The sequence below is a fragment of the Ranitomeya imitator genome, chromosome 1 (genome assembly GCF_032444005.1).
Source record: "Ranitomeya imitator isolate aRanImi1 chromosome 1, aRanImi1.pri, whole genome shotgun sequence".
Classification (NCBI taxonomy): Eukaryota; Metazoa; Chordata; class Amphibia; order Anura; family Dendrobatidae; genus Ranitomeya; species Ranitomeya imitator.
Genome location: NC_091282.1, coordinates 906,530,071 through 906,550,229, shown reverse-complemented (window position 1 = coordinate 906,550,229; position 20,159 = coordinate 906,530,071). Strand labels below are relative to the sequence as shown.

The following is a 20,159-nucleotide window of genomic DNA, read 5'->3' as shown; positions in this document are numbered from 1 at the left end:
TATTGCACCCTTGTGAGTGCAAAGTGTGAGGTTTGGTTTGGCTGGGTGAGAGGTGTCTGGGTTCCAAGGAGCAACATTTCTCCTTGCGGCGAGTGACATGCCAAGGTGAGGAGACTTGAGCAGCAATGCTCCTCCGTGAAATATGCAAATTGTCTGACACCTATAGGAAGTGGCAATCATAACAGTCAATATCGGCTATCGAGCCTTGCCATATGACTTAGGATAAAATCCCAAACCAGGGGCACATTTCTAAGATTAGCTCAGCACAGGAACTTTTTTTTATTTTTATCACATCAATTGTGAAAAATATTTCAGCATCTGTTGATTAAAATTAACTGTTTGTTAATGCAAAGATCCCACAGTGACCATCTGGTGCACTCTTCATGCGGCACAAAAAAAAAAAAAATTATTAGTGTACTATATTTCCAAAACAATTGGAATTTTTTAGAAAGTCAGGTTTTAAATAAATAAACTCAAGATACAATGAAAACAAAATGCTTCCAACCAAATTTGTCTAATTTGTGCAGAAATGCTGGGAGCATCAATAAAGACAAACCTAGAAAACATGGCATCCAAAAATGTGTTGGCTGGTATGCATCTGTATACAGTTTGTTCAACTATAGTAAACAGCAGAATGAGCTCTTCTATAGAGTTAGACCCCAACTCATACTATGCAGTAGATGGGAGGGTGGGGGAGGGGTAAACATTTGACTGTGGCCATAAACTAAAGGTACCTTCAAACATAACAATATCGTTAACGATATTGTTGCAACGTCGCGCTTTTTGTGACGTAGGAACGATCTCGCTAACGATCTCCTTATGTGTGACAGCGACCAACGATCAGGCCCCTGCTGGGAGATCGTTGGTCGTTGGGGAATGATCAGGACCTTTTTTTGGTCGCTGATCACCCGCTGTGTGACGCCGATCCAGCGATGTGTTCACTTGTAACCAGGGTAAATATCGGGTTACTAAGCGCAGCTCCCCAGCGACCACACAACAACTTACCAACGATCATGGCCAGGTCGTATCGCTGGTCGTGATCGTTGGTAAGTCGTTTAGTGTAACGGTACCTTTAGTGTTCCCTAGCTGAATTCAGGTTTCCATGAATCACAAGAAATTGTAAGAATAGCCTTTAGATGGGCTAACAAGCATGTAAAGTCTATCATAATCATGCATGCAGTGCCTGCGAGGAAGACTCAATACTCGGGCTTTTATCCAATATGTTTAGTAAATATAACAAAATTTTAAAAAATCTCATGGACATAAAGCTGCAGATTATAAAATGTGCATTAACAGTAGCCTTAAACACAACAAAAACACATCGCAAGTAACAATTCAGGAGTCATTTTTAAATATATGTACATATACATAATCCATAACAACCTGTTAAGATTTTAAGTGCTGACAGTCATAGCTCAATTGAAATATCTAAGCTACTCAATTTTGCCATAGAAAATTTATAAAAACAAAAACAAAAAAAACACTCCCTCAAAAACACAAAGCATTAGCTGCACAATGATACATATTGTCACTCCAAACAAACAAAAAAAAATAAAATCAATGCTTCTTCAACTAAGTGCTTATTACAGTCTTCTGGATGTTATAACGTAGTGAGGAATTCTTTAACCTGTAAAAAGAAAAGGAGTTTTATTGAGAACAGCCACACCGACTCCATACATTAGCGCTGTGGCAAACCCTTCCACAACCCCCTTTGTCCAACAGTTAATACACAAGCTCATTAAAGGGAACCTGTCACCCCCAAAATCGAGGGTGAGCTAAGCCCACCAGCATCAGGGGCTTATCTACGGCATTCTGTAAGATAAGTCCCCGATGTATCCTAAAAGATAAGAAAAAGGTTAAACTTACCAGGGGTGGTCCCGGTCCGATGGGTGTCTCAGTCCGGCGCCTCCCATCTTCATAGGATGACGTCCTCTTCTGGTCTTCACGCTGCGGCTCTGGCGCAGGCGTACTTTGTCTGCCCTGTTGAGGGCAGAGCAAAGTACTGCAGTGCGCAGGGCCTCTCTAACCTTTCCCGACACACTGCAGTACTTTGCTCTGCCCTCAACAGGGCAGACAAAGTATGCCGGAGGGTGAAGACCCGAAGAGGAAGTCAACCTATGAAGATGGGAGGCGCCGGACCAGGTCGTGACGCCCACCGGATAGGACCGCCCACCCAGGTGAGTATAATCTAACTTCTTTTTTTCATCTTTTAGGATATATCGGGGGGCTTATCTACAGCATTACAGAATGCTGTAGATAAGCCCCTGATGCTGGTGGGCTTAGCTCACCCTCGATTTTGGGGGTGACAGGTTCCCTTTAAACCACTTCTTACAGAGAACTAGTCACTTGCCAAAAAAAAAAAAAAGCCTCCATCTATTCCTTTCTGTGCTGCAACACTCCAATGCAGAGATCTTCACATTTGCTTCTTTGAGTGCACTGTAAAATCTGCTTGCTTCTGGGAGAGGAGAAAGTGGGCACCAGAGAAGATTCAGCCTTGAAGGCCAACTGGGCTTTAAGAAACAACCACGAATATCTCTGCAATGGAGTGACATCGCACAAAATGGAAGAGAGAAACAAGATCAGGGGAGCTCAAAGATTTTTACAAGGTATTTAACAAGTGTTTTTTTTTTTTTTTTTTTATAAAGCAAGTCTCAAGACATCCCATTTTTTGAACAGGAAAAAAGTGAAGTTGCTTTAGTGAAGGCAATTACAAGCTTTCAATAATGAGGGTGGGGGAGATTAGTTATGGTTTTATTTCCAACAGTAAAATTAGTGTGGTTCCACTTTACCTTTTCTATAAGGCACTCTTGCTTCTGTTTATCGTCTTTAAAATCATCATTAACATCAAGGGTCAAAATGGGGATATCTTGCAAATAGGCAAAATCCAGACTGCAAAAATCAAAGTTAGATTCTCATTTACCTAGTTAAAAATGGTTTAAAGTGGTCTACTACTTAGACTTCTTGTCATACTCTTGCTTGGCCACCAAATCTAAAGCTTATACTCTCCTCCCGTGCCTGCGCCGGTGTCACCACTCCGACTCCCATGGTGATGAGACACCGGCGACCAATCAACCCTGGCATCACTGTCCGCGCCTCCTGTCGAATTGAGCAGGAAAAGGTAGTCCGAGATCAGTTGCAGCCCCGACTTCCACTTCATGTTCGATTTGTCCGAAGGCGGGGGCAGAGTATAGGCTTTATTATTTAATAGGGGGCCAAATATTTTGATCAAGAAGTGGTTGTTCTAGTCGTTGACAACCTATTTATTTGAGTAGGATGTCTTATTTCACCAGCCTGAGGCACTTGGCCATGACATTGTATAAAATAGCATTATTAACATTTTTTGAAAGTAACATTACCACAAATCTCGCTTTCATGTAAAAGGAATCAGTCTTGATGCCATACAAGCAAGTTTTCAGAATTCGGTTATTTGCAGTGTCACAATTTTAACCCCTACAACATCTATGGTGAAGTTGAAAGCAGTTGTATGGAGAGGCCTCTACACAGCATGCTAGGCAGCTGACACCATCTTGCAAGTTCCATTGACTAAAAATTAAAACTCGGTATATGGAAAGGCAAATCATTGCAGGGTTTTTTTTATGTGTTTGTGCAAAAGTAGTGAAACAGTCTATATAAAATTTGGCATAGCTGTGACAGCACAGATCTGCAAAATAAAGTTAAATTGCATTTTTACCCAACAGTGAAGCTGTAAAAACAAAACCTAAAAAAATGCTTTTTGTAAACTTAAGGATAGTCTGCCACCCCAGAAATGCAAACTAAACTAGTGAGAAAAAAAAAAATTGTTACGGTAGGTTAAGATGGGTTGTTCGGGAGCTGCAGGCAGAAGATTGACCCCCTTTCAACATACGCCGACTCCCTCAGACAGCATTTTTCCCAGAGGAAGGTGGCTGATTAAATTAGCCATCATGTGCATTAACAACTGCAGCAGACCTCCAACAGCTGTCATGAGTAAGACTGCCTAGTGCAGTCGAAACGTGTCGACTGGGTCATGTCAACCATGTATAGTTCTTTTGCATGCACTATAATTTCTTTTGATAAATTAAAAAGGAAATTCCAGTCCTGTTGAGCCGGACTCCAATTTTTTATATTTTCCTAGCTGCTAAATACTGCTGTCCATCTCTGCAGCATTCAACACGCGCAGGCAAGTCATTCTACGCACGTGGGGTGATCATGAGGCGCCAATGGGTTGCTATGACAACCAGGGATCTGAAGACCCTGTGTCTCATTCTAATAGTTCTGTGAACACAAGCATTTAGATGGCATTCATGCACGATCATGATTTCAGCTACACAAAACTGATGCACTGCTATGTAAGCACAAGTCAGACGATTGCAGCTTCAATGTTTAAATACGTAGCAAAAAAAACAAGAAAAACAAAACAAAAAAAAACATTAAGATCACGCCTTTTAACCCAGTAAAAAAAAAAAAAAAAAAAAAAAAAAACACATTTGGTATCACTGCGCTCAAGAAAGTGATCAAAACTAGATAAATTAGTCCAATTGGTAAATTGTGGAATGAGAATTTTGCCGCCTTAACATTAACATACAAGGCAGTCAAAAAAAACAACAACAACAAAAAATTGCCCCTACACGTAGATGGTATAAGAGAAAAATAAAAATAAGCTAAGGGAACAAAAATATAAGCCCTCACACGGCTCCATTTCCTGAAAATTGAACAACCACACGCACAAGTGTTTGGCATCTGTGTAATCCTATTTCCAGGTCAGTCTTACTGTATAGTGAACATGGCAAGTTACGGTAATCACAATTGTGGAATTAACATTTGAAATTGCAATTTCAATGCACATGTAATTTTTTTGTCCTGCTTTTCAATGCATGGCATGATAAAATTAATGAGGTCATTTAAAATGACAACTTGTCCCACTAAAAATCAAGCCCTCATATGGCTATGGAAAAAGAAAGAACCCCATCAGGGAGGGGTGAAACAGTAATGCCATGCTGCTCAAGCCATCTGCCACCCACATCACTGCTTACTGTCTATACGGAGTCTTTTCTCCCCTATTCCAGGAAAACCCCTTAAAATAATCTATGGCAATTGGGGAAATGTGGGCGGTCATTCACAAGGGGAGAATAGGTCGCTCTTGGATATGGTCTTACCACTAAAAAATCAAAGTTATTCACAGCAAGTTGCACATTATCCAATGAATTAGGCAACTAAGGTTTAGTTAACTTAGAAAAATGGTGCCAACCCACCGAGACTTGAGAATTGTTAGTAAAATGCCAGTTACTAGAAGAGGTAAATAAGTAGCTAACCTCATGTTTCTGTGATGGAGCCAGCTCTCATGCTTGTAATGAAGTTTCTCCAAATATTCCATAGGAATCCCCTGTTCTTCCTCTCTCCCACGTGAGTAAATTCTGTTTAGGCATCTCTGAAAAATAAAGATAGACCTTTTAAAATGAAGAAAAAAAAATATAAATCAAAAAGTGAAAAAAAAATTTACACACTTGCTTTCTTGGAGTTTTAGGGTAGAAAAGTGCACAAGTATATATAAGAATCACGCAGTACAATAAGGAGAGGCACAAGAATTTATATACACCTTCTCACGAGCTTGGTTTCCATCTATCTCCACCCTTGTCTGTCAAAGAGGGGGAACAGTACAAATTGAGGGAAAATAAGCAGGTGTGAAGATGGTTTTAACCCCTTAAGGACCAAGCCACTTTGAAAATGAGGCTTGGCCATTAATGTACAAACATGACCAGTGTTAAGGCACTTCATGATGTACCGTATTTTTCGGACTATAAGATGCACTGGACCATAAGATGCACCTAGGTTTTAGAGGAGGAGATTAGAGAAAAAAAAAAAAAAAGTAAAATTTTTACTCAATATCCCCTGCCCTGGTATACATGGCCTCCCTCATCCCCACCCTGGCGTGCAGGGCCCCATCCTTATCCTGGTATGATTCCGGCAGCTGCTGGGGGTCACCTGTGTCCTCTACTTAAGATAAATGAATATTCACCCTGCTCCACTCCCATGGGGTGTGGAATGCAGTGAATAATCAATTCTCATAAGTAGCGGGCACACATGACCACCCAGCAGCTGAAGGAAGCTGGTGGCTGACACTGCACCCGTTATTAAAGGCAATCATTCAGTGCCCTTCACACATAGTCCCAAGGTGGAGAGCAATTAGTATTCCGGCAGCTGTCTGCGGCTTGTAAGCAGAGCATGAAGTCCCTGCCATGTGCTGCTTACAAGCAAAAAGCAGCTGCTGGCACTGGAACAAGATGCTGAGAGGGAACGCAGAAAATAAATTTTTTTTTAATGTTTTTCTGATGGGATCATGCATACCAGGATGCTATTAAATAGAAATTAAAATTCATTGTCATCCACGCCCATGGGTGTGGAATGCAGTGTTTATTTCTCTTTAGCAGCGGGCACAGGCTTTAGCTGCAGCTTCCTGTGACATGCCGCTGCCCCACCTCCTCACCATAGCCTAAGCATGTACATCCAGACTAAGATGCTGACTTTTTTGGATCACTTTCTATTCTGATTTTTGGGAGACAGAATAAACCAAAAACAGCAATTGTTAGTTTTGTTTTTTTCATGTACAATACATGGTACGCTCAAGTAAGAAGTGGCATTGATAGACCATTCTTTGAAAAATACATGATTGCTCTAAAAAAAAAAAAAGAAAAAAAAAAGCAGTCCTCATTATCTGGGAATATGGAACCATATTCACTATACATACACATGGATTTACTTATAATAATCTCATAACCAAAAAAGAAGAGGCTACAGTTGCAGATCTCCACAATTTCTTTATATAAAATTAAGGAAAATAATGCATAGGATAGTTATACTGTACATATTTTATTATTATACTGCTCTCTAGTGGGAGTCTTCCCTATAGTTCCTTATATGTATTTTGGCAGAGTACACCAATCAATAGTTATATATACACACCGCTCTTTAGAAATCTATCATAGTACAGACACACCCATTTGGAAGAAACAGCAACACGAAACGCGCGTTAGGGGGTTCCCACACGTGGCCCTTCAGTTTGATTTTATGGTATGTCGCTCTAAAGGGTTATATGCATATTTGTTATGAGGTTTTCCTAGCACCAATGTTTCACTGCTATAATGCACTCTGCACTTTAGAAAATTATCTGTCTGCACATTTGCTACTATGATACGGATTTATAAAGAAACGTATATATAACTATTGATTGGTGCTTTGTATACTCTGCAAAAATACATATAAGGGAACTATAGGGAAGACTGCAGTGGGATGTTTAAGCCCGTCATGACCCAGGGTATTTGTTTTTCATTCCCCTCTTTCCCAGAGCCATAACTTATTTCTCCATCAATATGGCCATGTGAGGGCTTATTTTTTGCGGGACGAGTTGTACTTTTGAACAATACCATTGGTTTTAGCATGTCGTGTACTAGAAGACAGGGAAAAAAATTCCAAGTGCAGCAAAATTGCAAAAAAGTGCAATCTCACACTTGTTTGTTTGGCTTTTTTGCTAGGTTCATTAAATGCTAAAACTGCCCTGCCATTATGATTCTCCAGGTCATCACAAGTTCATAGACCCCAAACATGTCTAGGTTATATTTTATAAGTGGTGAGAAAAAAAAAAATCCAAACTTACTGTATATACTCGAGTATAAGCTGAGATTTTCAGCCCACTTTTTTGGGCTGAAAGTCCCCCTCTCGGCTTATACTCGAGTCATACCCAGGGGTCGGGAGGGGGGAGCGGGGGCTGTCTAATAATACTCTCCTACTCAAGGCACGGTCCCTGCAGGTCCCTGGCTTGCCCGGCACCTTCTTCCTGTACTGAGCGGTCACATGGTACCGCTCAGTACAGGATGAAGCTGCGATGTCGGGGAAGCAGGGACCTGCACAGCGCCAGGACCAGGTGAGTATTTCGGGAGAGGAGCGCTGCGCGATAGTCACCTTTCCTCGTTCCGGGCGCTGCTCTGTCTTCAGCTGTGACGCTCAGGTCAGAGGGCGCGGTGACGTGGTTAGTGCGCACCCTCTGCCTGAACGTCAGTGCTGAACATGGAGCGGCGACGGAACGAGGAGCAGGTGACTATTGAAAGTGCCGGGGGTCTGAGCGACAGAGAGGGGATTATGTGATTTATTTATTTTTTATCGCAGCAACAGCAAATGGGGCAAGTGTCTGTATGGAGCATCTATGGGGCCATAAGGTTTGTGCAGCACTATATGGGGCAAGTGTTTTGTATGGAGCATCTATGGGGCCATAAGGTTTGTGCAGCACTATATGGGGCCATAACGTTTGTGCAGCACTATATGGGGCAAGTGTTTGTATGGAGCATCTATGGGGCCATAACGTTTGTACAGCACTATATGGGGCCATAACATTTGTGCAGCACTATATGGGGCAAGTGTCTGTATGGGGTCATAATTAACATTTGTGGAGCATTACGGTATATGGGACAAGAGTCTGTATGGAGCATCTTATGGGGCCATAATCAGCATTTGTGCAGCATTATATGGGGCAAATATGTCTATGGAACATCTTATGGGGCCATTATGAACCTTTATGCAGTATTATATGGGGCATATTTTAATATGAAGCATCTTATGGGGCCCATCATAAACTGTATGGAGCATTATATGGGGCTCCTGATTCAATATGGATATTCAAAAACGCTTAACCTACCGATGTCTCAATTTTACTTTTATTGGCATCTATTTTTACTTTTGACATTTACAGGTAGGTGCTGCATTTCCCACCTTAGGCTTATACTCGAGTCATTAAGTTTTCCCAGTTTTTTGTGTCAAAATTAGGGGGGGGGGGTATGGGAGGCTAGAAGCTGGCACAACTCGATCGGCTCAGCTACATAGAAGCGATGCTCAGAACGCTATGTAGCTGAATTCCTGCATTGCTATGAGCGCCGACCATAGGGTAGCGCTCATAGCAATCTGGCATCAACAACCACAGAGGTCTCAAGGAGACCTCTGGTTGTTATGCAGACGCATTGATGACCCCCGATCATGTGACGGGGTCAGCGATGTGCTCATTTCCGGCCTAATGGCCGGAAGCGGTAGTTAAACACTGCTGTCAGCGTCTGACAGCGGCATTTAACTAGTCAATAGCGGCAGGTGAATCGCGATTCCACCTGCCGCTATTGCGGACACAAGTCAGTTATTCAAAACAGCTGACATATCCCAGCTTTGATGTGGGCTCACCGCCGGAGCCCACATCAAAGCGGGGGTTCTGTCCTCAGACAGTACTATCCCATCCAAGGTCAGAAAGGAGTTAAATCACCAATAGGATGCAATTCTTTCCATCCCACTAGAGGACAGTATAATAAAATATGTATAACTAGCCTATGCATTATTATCCTTAATTTTATATAAAGAAACTTGGAGATCTGTGACTAGTCTTTCTTTTTCGGTTATGAGACTATTATGATAAGTAAATCCATATGGCTGTATAGTGAATAGTGTTCCATATTCCCAGATCAGGACGGCTTTTTAGAGAACAATCATGTATTTTTAAGAATTGTCTGATATCAATGCCACTTCTTACTTGAGCGTACCATGTATTGTCCAATCATGTGCTAACTTATAATCTATATGTTTTAATATTTATGTTTAATAAAGAATTGTTGATTTTTTTTATTTTTTATTTTTTTTTTTAAGAGCTCAAGTTTTTTTTGTAGGCTAATATACCGTAATTGTTTTTCAGGAGACTTCATATTTTGTGCACAAAAATATCAGATATTTAGTAATAAAAAAAAAAAAAAAAACCTGACATGTATGTGTGGTCTGCAAATATACAGACGTGTGCAGCACCATATGTTCTAATGGGCACGAGTGGTATTTGGAAGGAAATTTAAAAAAAAGATTCCACACGTACTGCAATCACAGGCATGTGAAGGGGCCTAAAATACAGGCCGGAAAATAATTTAACCCTGCTGTAACCTTTGATTTGATAATTGTAAAAAGCCTGTGTAACCTTTTTATGAAAAAAAAATAAAAAATTAAGTTTAAATTTAAATTTTTCATTTGTTTATGATCAACCATGTTCACATACAGTATAATAATGAAAAAAGTATTCAAATAAAACACTTACAGTAGCTAAAAATCAAGAATTAATAGGTCGGGTCATATTGACCCGGGAACAGTACAAGTGTATAGCAAATGCAAACAGAACAGCAGGGTTAAAGGGAACCCGTTTAAAACACTTGCATGATGCTGGTTTCACGGTAAAACGTACGTGCATTTAGAAACTAAAAGGGACTAAACCAAGGACAGGTGCTTGGAGCTTCACGGCACAGCCACCTACTTGCTTTTCTTTTATCTCCGCCTTCTGCCTATAAGTTATTTGAACAGCCAATCTGTGCCGACAGTCCCTTTAATAACAAGTGACACTGTCAATCACAGTAATGCACATCTGACATATTAGGAGTCACCCTTTATGACTTAGTGCAGGGTTTTATACGGCATTTTAGAATTCTCACATTCTACGCTGCACTAGGCAAGAATCAGAATTTCTATATGAAAAAGGGCTCACCATTATAGAAGTAGTCACAAAGTCAGCTCATTGGTATTGAAGTTTTAAACTCAGATTAAAAAAAAAAAACTGTCTAAGCATCAGAACCATATTAAATGAATTTACCTCAGGTGCCGCACGGAGATATACAATGCCATCCAGCTCAAGATCAGCGCCAAACTGAGAATTCATCCACTCATGCCAGTCTTGATAAACGGTCCATTCTGTTTCATTCATACACTCCGCCTCATACAGATTAGAGGCAAAAATATATCTGGAAGAAAGGGAAATCATGAGTATTGCCGAGAGCAGAGACTTGGGGCACATCCACAGGTCAGGTATCAAAATGTAGTAAATGCAGGCTTACATGTACACATCATCTACCCTTATTAACTAATTAACATCCCCAGGAAGTTGCAATGTAAATTTACATAGGAAAAACTGAGACTGAAAACTGGAGTGAAGACTTCCACATATCAAACTCATGGCTTTTAAGTGCAGGATCAGTGTCCAAATTTATCCATGTATTATGCCTAACAGTAGTTATTAAATGCCAATTACTTGGTAGAGAAAGTTTTACTAGTAAGGCCATTACCTATCACTATAAACTGAACGCTCAAAGAAGAGTACAGGTTTTTCCGCTTCCCTCAGCTTTCCTCCAAAAGCCTTCACCTGAGCCCGAATACGACTGAGACAAGCATAGGACTGAAAGGTGAAGGACCAGCGCTCAGGCTTTTCATACATCATCTGAAGAAGATTGCCACCACTCTTCTGGGATGTTGTGAGTTCCTGTAAAGTACGTGGAAGACAAGAAAAAAAAAGATGTTTTGGTGATCATCTAGCAGAAGATGAGGGGGGAACAACATAAGGCTATGAGAACAAAGCCTCTAGATTGTGCTGGTCCCGTTACTATGCCTAGAAATGTAAATCTTACCATGGGGCTATATGCTAGGGCAGTGTTCCCCAACTCCAGTCCTCGAGAGCCACCAACAGGTCATGTTTTCAGGATTTCCTTAGTATTGCACAGGTGATAATTGCATCCCCTGGACAGGCAAGCATTCAATCACCTGTGCAATACTAAGGAAATCCTGAAACCATGACCTGTTGGTCGCTCTCGAGGACCGGAGTTGGGGAACACTGTGCTATGGGATGCGGTTACAGCGCAGTGAAATACAAGTGAATGAGCACTGAAAAGCAAGTAAAAAAAAAAAAAAAAAGGAGTCAGGTGATTCTGCCTGCCCTGGCAAGAGGGGGTGTTTGGTGGTCAGATGCGCCAGGGCGATGATCTGACTCCCATCCCAGGCTTATTCATTGGTGCAGGTGCTCCACCGACACGTTGTGACATCCCGGAGCCCCCCGCACATTCACTGCTGCAATGCAGTGGCCTCCAAAGGCTATTGTCCTGGAGGTCACCGCACTGCAGCAATGGAAGTGTTGGGGGATGGCTGGCTTTCACAAAATGTCAGCAGAGGCCCCGCACCACCGAACCTGCCGCACCAGCCTGGAATGAGGTCAGATCATCACTGGACCACCAAACACCTCCTGTGACCCCGTTCCACTAGCAATGCTGATCCCCTTCATCCCCAGTAAGCTGAATTTGGACCCCCTTTTCATGCCTTAATTTGTTACCCATTTCCCTTCTGAAAATTTGGGATGTGTCTTATAGCCCAAAAAATACAGTAGCTGCCAAGTAGGTGCCCTATATGCAGAAGATTCACCCAGTGAGGCATTATGCACAGAGGTCATTTGATCCTTGTGTCATTAAGTGGTGCACACCTCTTCGTGATGGGCGTGCAGGAGCGAAATACACTTAATTCAACAAGAGTTGTGAGCACAATAAATTGGGCTCTATATGTGTACAGACACTCAATGAAGGGGAAATGGAGGTCCAAAATACATGTATATGCAGAGCTGTACACAATGATGGCAATGCAAAATTGTAAAAAGGCAGGTCACTAGTGATGAGCGAGTATACTCAGTTTTCCAGAGCACGCTCAGGTGACCTCCGAGTATTTGTTAGTGCTCGGAGATTTAGTTTTCATCACCTCAGCTGCATGATTTACAGCTGCTAGACAGGCTGAATACATGTGAGGATTGACTGTTAGGGTACCGTCACACAGTGAAATTTTGATCGCTACGACGGCACGATTCGTGACGTTCGAGCGATATATCTGTGACGTTCGAGCGATATCGCAATGTCTGAAACGCTCCTGCGATCAGGGACCCCGCTGAGAATCGTACGTCGTAGCAGATCGTTTGAAACTTTCTTTCGTCGTCTAGTGTCCCGCTGTGGCGGCATGATCGCATGGTGTAACATATATCGTATACGATGTGCGCATAGTAACCAACGGCTTCTACATCGCACATACGTCATGAAATTATCGCTCCAGCGTCGTACATTGCAAAGTGTGACAGCAGTCTACGACGCTGGAGCGATATTGTTACGACGCTGGAGCGTCACGGATCGTACCGTTGTAGCGATCAAAATTTCACTGTGTGACGGTACCCTTAGGGAATTCCCACATGTACTCAGCCTGGCTAGCAGCCGTAAATCATGCAGCTGAGGCGATGAAAACAATCTGAGCAATAAATACTCGGAGGTCACCCGAGCAACGAGTACACTCGCTCATCACTACAGGTCACTGAATAATCCGTGACCTGTACAAGACGCAGAGGAAGCTGGTGTGGTAGGGATAATTTAAAAAATAATTTTTACTAGACCCGTAGCGGATCAGAGGCTGTGTGAGAGCTTATTTTTTGCGCACTGAGCTGACATTTTTATTGACACCATTTTGGGTAGATACGATCTATTGATCGCCCGTTAATGTATTTTATCATAGAATGTTACAGTTTGAAGGGACCTCAAGGGTCATAGTGCCCAACACCCTGTTCAATGCAGGATTCACTAAAGCATCTCAGACGTTCCACCCATTGATCGTCCTCACTGTCAAAAAGTTGTGTTTTGATTTTTTTCTTATAATAACCAATCTGTATCTTCTCCCTTTCCATTGCTTTTCCTGTTTCCATGTGCAAATGAGAATAAGGATGATCCCTCCACACTGACAGCCCTATTACGGTAAGTATCCTCTTAGCCTTTTTTGCAAGCTAAACATTCCCAGATGCTTTAACCGTTCCTCGTAGGACATACTTTGCAGTCCCAGAACTGGACACAGTACTCCAGATTGAGGCCTGACCAAGGAGGAATAGAGGGGAATAATTTCTTAATGGGATCTTGACTATGCTTCTCTTAATAAATCCTAGAATGGTGTTTGCTTTTTTTTTGCTGCTGCATCACACTGTTGACTCATGTGCAGTCTGATCTCTTAGTATAACCAAGTCTTTTTCACACATGCTGTTGCTTAGTTCTATTCTTCCCATTCTGTAGATTTAATTTTCGTTTTTCTTGCCCAGATGCACAATCTTCCATTTCTCCCTTATAAACACCATTTTATTAGTTACTGGCCATTGCTCAAGCTCATCTAGATCCTCTCTTACTGCAACCTTGTGGCAAAAAAAAAAAAAAAAAAAAACACGACTCGAGGTTTTTTTTACATCTCGTTACGCTGTTAATCAGATTCATTATTTTTATATTTTGATAGCTCGGGCATTTCCTGAACTTTGCGATACCAAATACATGCATATAGTTTTATTTGAGGGGGCAAAAGGGGGTTGATTTGAACGTTTGGATTTTTTTGACATTGTTGAAAGTTGTTTTTTTTTCTGCTTTTTAACTTGCTTCAATAGTCTCCTACCTGAAATTCATCCTGATTGCTCTGGACATTGCACCATCTTGCTATAGGTTCAGGAACAACTTCCCAGTCTTCATTACATTTCTTGAGGATGTTGACAAAAGTGGACTTGCCGGCCGCTGTTAAAAGGAGGCAATGACAAAACACTAATAGAAAGGTAGACCTTTTTTCCCCACATTGAATTTTGATGCATTTTCCAAACTAGAATCGGCATGAATTCCACCTTCCACGCACACTTTGCAGCATTTCCACAGGGAAATATGGATCGGAGCATTAAATTGGATAAGCCTCAGACTCCTGCCATAGTATGCATGAATGTACACCAACAGATATTGGGGTACATACTAAAACTATTAACCTACCTCACATTCCAATTTGCCGACTTTACAATCCGAGATTCTTGAACCATCTCCGACATACTCCTTTTGCAACATCTATTTCAGTAAAGTACACATTATCCTCGTCTGATGGCTGCCTAGTGATTCCCTCAGTTCTCACCTCTTCATCTTGTCCCATTTATATGAACTTTTGTTTTTAGTTGTTCATGTTGCAGCTATAATATGTCTTGTTATATAATATAGACGCATGCCTTGCTCCATTTCCCTATATATTTGATTCTGTGGCCCCGATTCACCAAGACCAGCATTTTTCATGCTGGTCATGATGAGTGACTAATCTTATTCCAGTTATAGACTGGAGTAACATTTGTGGCTTAAACAAAACGAATTTAACGAGGGGAGGTCACGTCCTGTTCTGCTTATGTTCAGGCTGGAAGAAAGTTGCAAAATTTGGGAGCAGCCTAGTAACTGTTCAATGTTTAGACAAATCAGGACCTTTATGTCTGTTTTCTTCTACATGTACATAATTCATAGCCCGTGATCAAGGTCTGATGTGGACCAAAACTGACAATTTTATGCCTCTGGATCTACAAGGGCTGAAGACTCAAAAGTAATCCACTATACCTACAGTTTTGGAGAGCCTTGATTTTTTTTTTTAATCCAGATTGTGTGGGACTATCCCTTCCATAGAGCACCCAGCTATAGTCGACTGTGCCAACCATGTTCCTTACATCCAAAGGTTCATCTCCCTGATACCGTATGGCACCAAGTCCTGTCGCTAAATCATATCGTCTGGTTAGGGCAGCGTAAACAGGCCGCGTTTAATAAACTGTCAGATGTGCTATATCTGGTAAGCGCTGACATCTGTGTCCTGTATGACTTGAAGCTATCTGCCTGGCTGCACATCTCACATTGATCAAAAGGCAGGTGACAGCTCAGGGTGCGGTGTGTGATCACAATCACAGAACAACACCCAGCAGATGAGGGCAAGTTGTGCAAAGCTATAGACGTCATTGTGGCCATAGTGCCCCCTCACTGGATTCAGATTTCATACAGAACACGCAGCTACACTACAGCCGGCTGTCAGTCAGTGCGGGGCTGTGGTTACAGAACAAGTTAGGCCTCTTTCACACTTCCATCTTTTTCCTCCCGTCGAAATCCGTCGAGTTTTGAAAAAACAGAATCCAGCAAATTTTTCTGCAGGATCCTGTTTTTTCCCATAGACTTGTATTAGCGACGGATTGTGACGGATGGCCATCAGTCGTGCACTGGATCCGTCGGAAAATAGCTGTCAGTCGTGCGGAAAAAACATTCAGAGGAACGTTTTTTTCTGCACTTCGGAAAATCTCTCTCGAATTTTATGCATTGAAATTCCGGTAAATTCGACGCATCCGTCAGGTTACTGGATGCGTTACATGTTTGCCGATCTCTAAGACGTCCGTCGATACGCATCATGACGGCCGTCTCTAGACAGAAGCGTGAAAGAAGCCTTACTGATCAGTGACTGAAAGGCCGAGGCTGCAGGGTGGGAAGACCGCACATTTTCTCCCAGTAGCCAGGCGTCACTGCGGTGCCTATGCTAGGTTCACATTGCGTTAGTGCAGTCCGTTTAGCGCATACGCTACGGACTGCGTTAACGCAATGTCCCAAAAGGGATTGCGTTTGCCGATCCCGCTAGCGCAGATACCCGATCTGTGCTAGCGAGGAACGGACCTCGAACGCTGCAAGCAGCAGGTCCGTCAGAAAATAACAGGACATCGCTAACGCATGCCAAAAATGGCACGCGTTAGCGATTCGTTAGATACATTGCGGTCAATGGGTGTGCTAACGGATCCGTTACATAGCGTTAATTGCGCCATGTAACGGATTCCGTCAACGGACATCCACTAACGCAATGTGAACCCAGACAGCTTTAGAATGCCAGCTTGGCCTTATTTCAGCAGGTTAATAGCATTTTTGACATGACAGGTTCCCTTTACGATCAGGCCAGGAGATCCAGCGCCAGTCCGCGCTCTGGCTGTGACAAACGGATGTGTGAATACGGCCTTAGGCTACTGTGAGGGCCAAACCCAGACGCATCATCCTGAGCCGGTACAATACACTGGGGGCTTGTGGAGTCCGGAAACCAGTAAGTGACTCCCTGAATGAAGGTCCCACTGAGGAGCAGGAGCCAATGGGCCCCAGCTGTATACAGCCATGTAATACCTGACCTGCATGTCCACAGCTGTGCCCCATTACATTCAGACAGGTTCATTGGGGGTACCCAGAGGGCCAATCACAGGCTGTAGTGACCGTGTGATCAGACAAAGGGGTGCGAACTACAAGTCCCAGCATTCCAGAAATGCCAATAACAACGGCCGACAGAGCGCCACAAGGGGCAGCGGGCGGATAAGGACCTGCCCCTTATACCGCAGATGAGAGTGTCCCTCTGACCTGACCTCCAGCCCTATAGTCCAGAGCTAGGTGCCGGCGGCCCAATAATTCGGCATCACCATAGAGCAGCTCACCCAGCCCAGCACCTGCTGCAGGTGTCCGCCCCAGGCACACTGCTTACCGATGTTCCCCTCGATAGAGATCCGCTTCACCTTGCTCCTGTTGCCCGGGGATGACGCGGCGGAGGAGGGTGACGGAGGGAGCTCGGAGCAGCTTCTCTTCGGCGGGGTGGCCATGGCGGGACTCACGCTACACGGACAGGAAAAATGACGCTGAATCTCCCGCTCGTTCTGCCTTTGAGTTTGGGCGCCCGCAGGATGAGTGGGCGGAGCTGGAGACATGATTGGACACTGACTTTTCGAAGCTCTAGTCTAGACCAATCAGCGACTGCGGTTTACCGGGACCAATGAAGGTGGGCACCGAATAGAAAGCGCAGAACCAATAGTCAGTCAGGGGGCGGGGATTTCAGTAATTGCTTGGGGATGGACGGGGGCAGCGAGGAGACCTGTCAGGTCACTAGTGCGGGCGGGGATAATGGCTTGGAGCAGAGCGGAGCCAGCCCGTGCAGGGAGCAGGGAGGAGCCAGCCCGAACAGGGAGGAGCCAACCCGTACAGAGAGCAGGGAGGAGCCAGCCCGTACGCAGGGTGGAGCCAGCCCGAGCAGGGAGGAGCCAGCCCGTGCAGGGAGCAGGGAGGAGCCAGCCCGAACAGGGAGGAGCCAACCCGTACAGAGAGCAGGGAGGAGCCAGCCCGTACGCAGGGTGGAGCCAGCCCGAGCAGGGAGGAGCCAGCCCGTGCAGGGAGCAGGGAGGAGCCAGCCCGTGCAGGGAGCAGGGAGGAGCCAGCCCGTACAGAGAGCAGGGAGGAGCCAGCCCGTACAGAGAGCAGGGAGGAGCCAGCCCGAGCAGGGAGGAGCCAGCCCGTACAGAGAGCAGGGAGGAGCCAGCCCGTACAGAGAGCAGGGAGGAGCCAGCCCGAGCAGGGAGGAGCCAGCCCGTGCAGGGAGCAGGGAGGAGCCAGCCCGTACAGTGAGCAGGGAGGAGCCAGCCCGTACCGTACGCAGGGTGGAGCCAGCCCGAGCAGGGAGGAGCCAGCCCAAGCAGGGAGGAGCCAGCCCGTACAGAGAGCAGGGAAGAGCCAGCCCGTACAGAGAGCAGGGAGGAGCCAGCCCGTACAGAGAGCAGGGAGGAGCCAGCCCGAGCAGGGAGGAGCCAGCCCGTACAGAGAGCAGGGAGGAGCCAGCCCGTACAGAGAGCAGGGAGGAGCCAGCCCGAGCAGGGAGGAGCCAGCCCGTGCAGGGAGCAGGGAGGAGCCAGCCCGTACAGTGAGCAGGGAGGAGCCAGCCCGTACGCAGGGTGGAGCCAGCCCGAGCAGGGAGGAGCCAGCCCAAGCAGGGAGGAGCCAGCCCGTACAGAGAGCAGGGAGGAGCCAGCCCGTACAGAGAGCAGGGAGGAGCCAGCCCGTACAGAGAGCAGGGAGGAGCCAGCCCGAGCAGGGAGGAGCCAGCCCGTACAGAGAGCAGGGAGGAGCCAGCCCGTACAGAGAGCAGGGAGGAGCCAGCCCGAGCAGGGAGGAGCCAGCCCGTGCAGGGAGCAGGGAGGAGCCAGCCCGTACAGTGAGCAGGGAGGAGCCAGCCCGTACGCAGGGTGGAGCCAGCCCGAGCAGGGAGGAGCCAGCCCAAGCAGGGAGGAGCCAGCCCGTACAGAGAGCAGGGAGGAGCCAGCCCGTACAGAGAGCAGGGAGGAGCCAGCCCGTACAGAGAGCAGGGAGGAGCCAGCCGGAGCAGGGAGGAGCCAGCCCGAGCAGGGAGCAGGGAGGAGCCAGCCCGAGCAGGGAGGAGCCGTGTCATTGCGCCGCCAACTCCATACATCTGCACAGAGCCCGGTCTACCCAGAGGCGTAGTTAGAGCTTTTGCCGCCCGGGGCTGTTCCCCCCCCCCCCCCCCCCGGCTCAATACACACAAAGGTTACCAAAAATGGTTTTCCTGTTTTGTAGAACTTAAACTGGGCCTAATGGTGTCACCCCCACATGCCACACCTGTGACTTAATACCACCACACCATGACCAGGCCACATAGTGACCGAATAATACTACATACAAGGGACAAATACCACAACACCATTTCCAGACCACATATTACCACCACATAGTGACTGAATACTACAATACTGATCAGTAATAAAAAAAAATAACCACAATACTATCACCATAAGTGCAAGTATTCACAGGAGATCTGTACTTAGTATGCAGTGTCTGTGTAGAGGTAATACAGAGATCACTGGTGACATTATACACAGGACCTCTATATAGTATACAGTGTATAGTGTCAGTGTATAGGTAACACTGACTCACCAGTGACGTCTCTAGGTGAAGTCCTTCATCTTTCATCCAGCACAGACCGCCATCATTCCTTCCAGCCAGGACTCGTTTCTGCAGGAAATAACACAGTTATCTCGAGCTCCGCTTGCAGAACACATTACTTAATTTTTCACAACTTCTACATTACATCACATGAAGAAAAAAAGGCGATATAGTGTCACTCTGCACAGTAACAGGACCGCCCCCCCCATTTAAAACAGTATACTCAAAAAATAAAATAAATACATCACTGCAGTAATAATATCCCTTAATTATCCCCTATGGTAACACTATTCCCCACCCTGGCCCCGTTTATCTCATTCCTGGCTCCAGCCATATGTTCTCGCATCCTGCCCTCATGAGTATCCATTCTACCCCATATGATCTCCCCATCCTGCCCCACCAGCCTCCATCGTATCCATCCTGCCCCATGATCCAATCCTGCCCCGTGTCTCCAATCATGCCCCGTGTCTCCAATCATGCCCCCAGTGTGTCCAGCATATTACCCCAATGTTGTCCAGCAATCTGCCCCAGTGTGTCCAGCATATTACCCCCATGTTGTCCAGCAATCTGCCCCAGTGTGTCCAGCATATTACCCCCAGTGTGTCCAGCAATCTGCCCCAGTGTCCAGCCTTTCCCCAGTGTGTCCAGCAGTCTGCCCCAGTGTGTCCAGCATATTACCCCCAGTGTCCAGCATTGCCCCAGTGTGTCCAGCATATTACCCCCAGTGTGTCCAGCAATCTGCCCCAGTGTCCAGCATTGCCCAGTGTGTCCAGA

At 45.1% G+C, this 20,159-nt stretch overlaps 1 protein-coding gene across 1 annotated transcript; it reads right to left on the bottom strand.

The window, feature by feature from the left end:
* Positions 1–1,328: 1,328 nt before the first annotated feature.
* DCK (deoxycytidine kinase) lies at positions 1,329–17,342 on the bottom strand. Its single transcript, XM_069743413.1, has 7 exons — positions 17,146–17,342; positions 14,257–14,372; positions 11,100–11,293; positions 10,631–10,778; positions 5,292–5,407; positions 2,790–2,889; positions 1,329–1,627 (listed from the first exon to the last, which is right to left on the bottom strand). The coding sequence occupies exons 1-7, from the start codon at positions 17,258–17,260 to the stop codon at positions 1,601–1,603; spliced, it is 816 nt and encodes a 271-aa protein (XP_069599514.1). The 5' UTR covers positions 17,261–17,342; the 3' UTR covers positions 1,329–1,600.
* Positions 17,343–20,159: the final 2,817 nt, after the last annotated feature.

Coding starts and splice junctions, on each gene's coding strand:
- DCK (XM_069743413.1), bottom strand. CDS start 17,260: ATGGCCACCCCGCCGAAGAGAAGCTGCTCCGAGCTCCCTCCGTCACCC. Junction 2,890..5,291: donor CTCCATCACAGAAACATGAG/GTTAGCTACTTA, acceptor TGATTTTTGCAG/TCTGGATTTTGCCTATTTGC. Junction 1,628..2,789: donor AAGAGTGCCTTATAGAAAAG/GTAAAGTGGAAC, acceptor TTCTTTTTACAG/GTTAAAGAATTCCTCACTAC.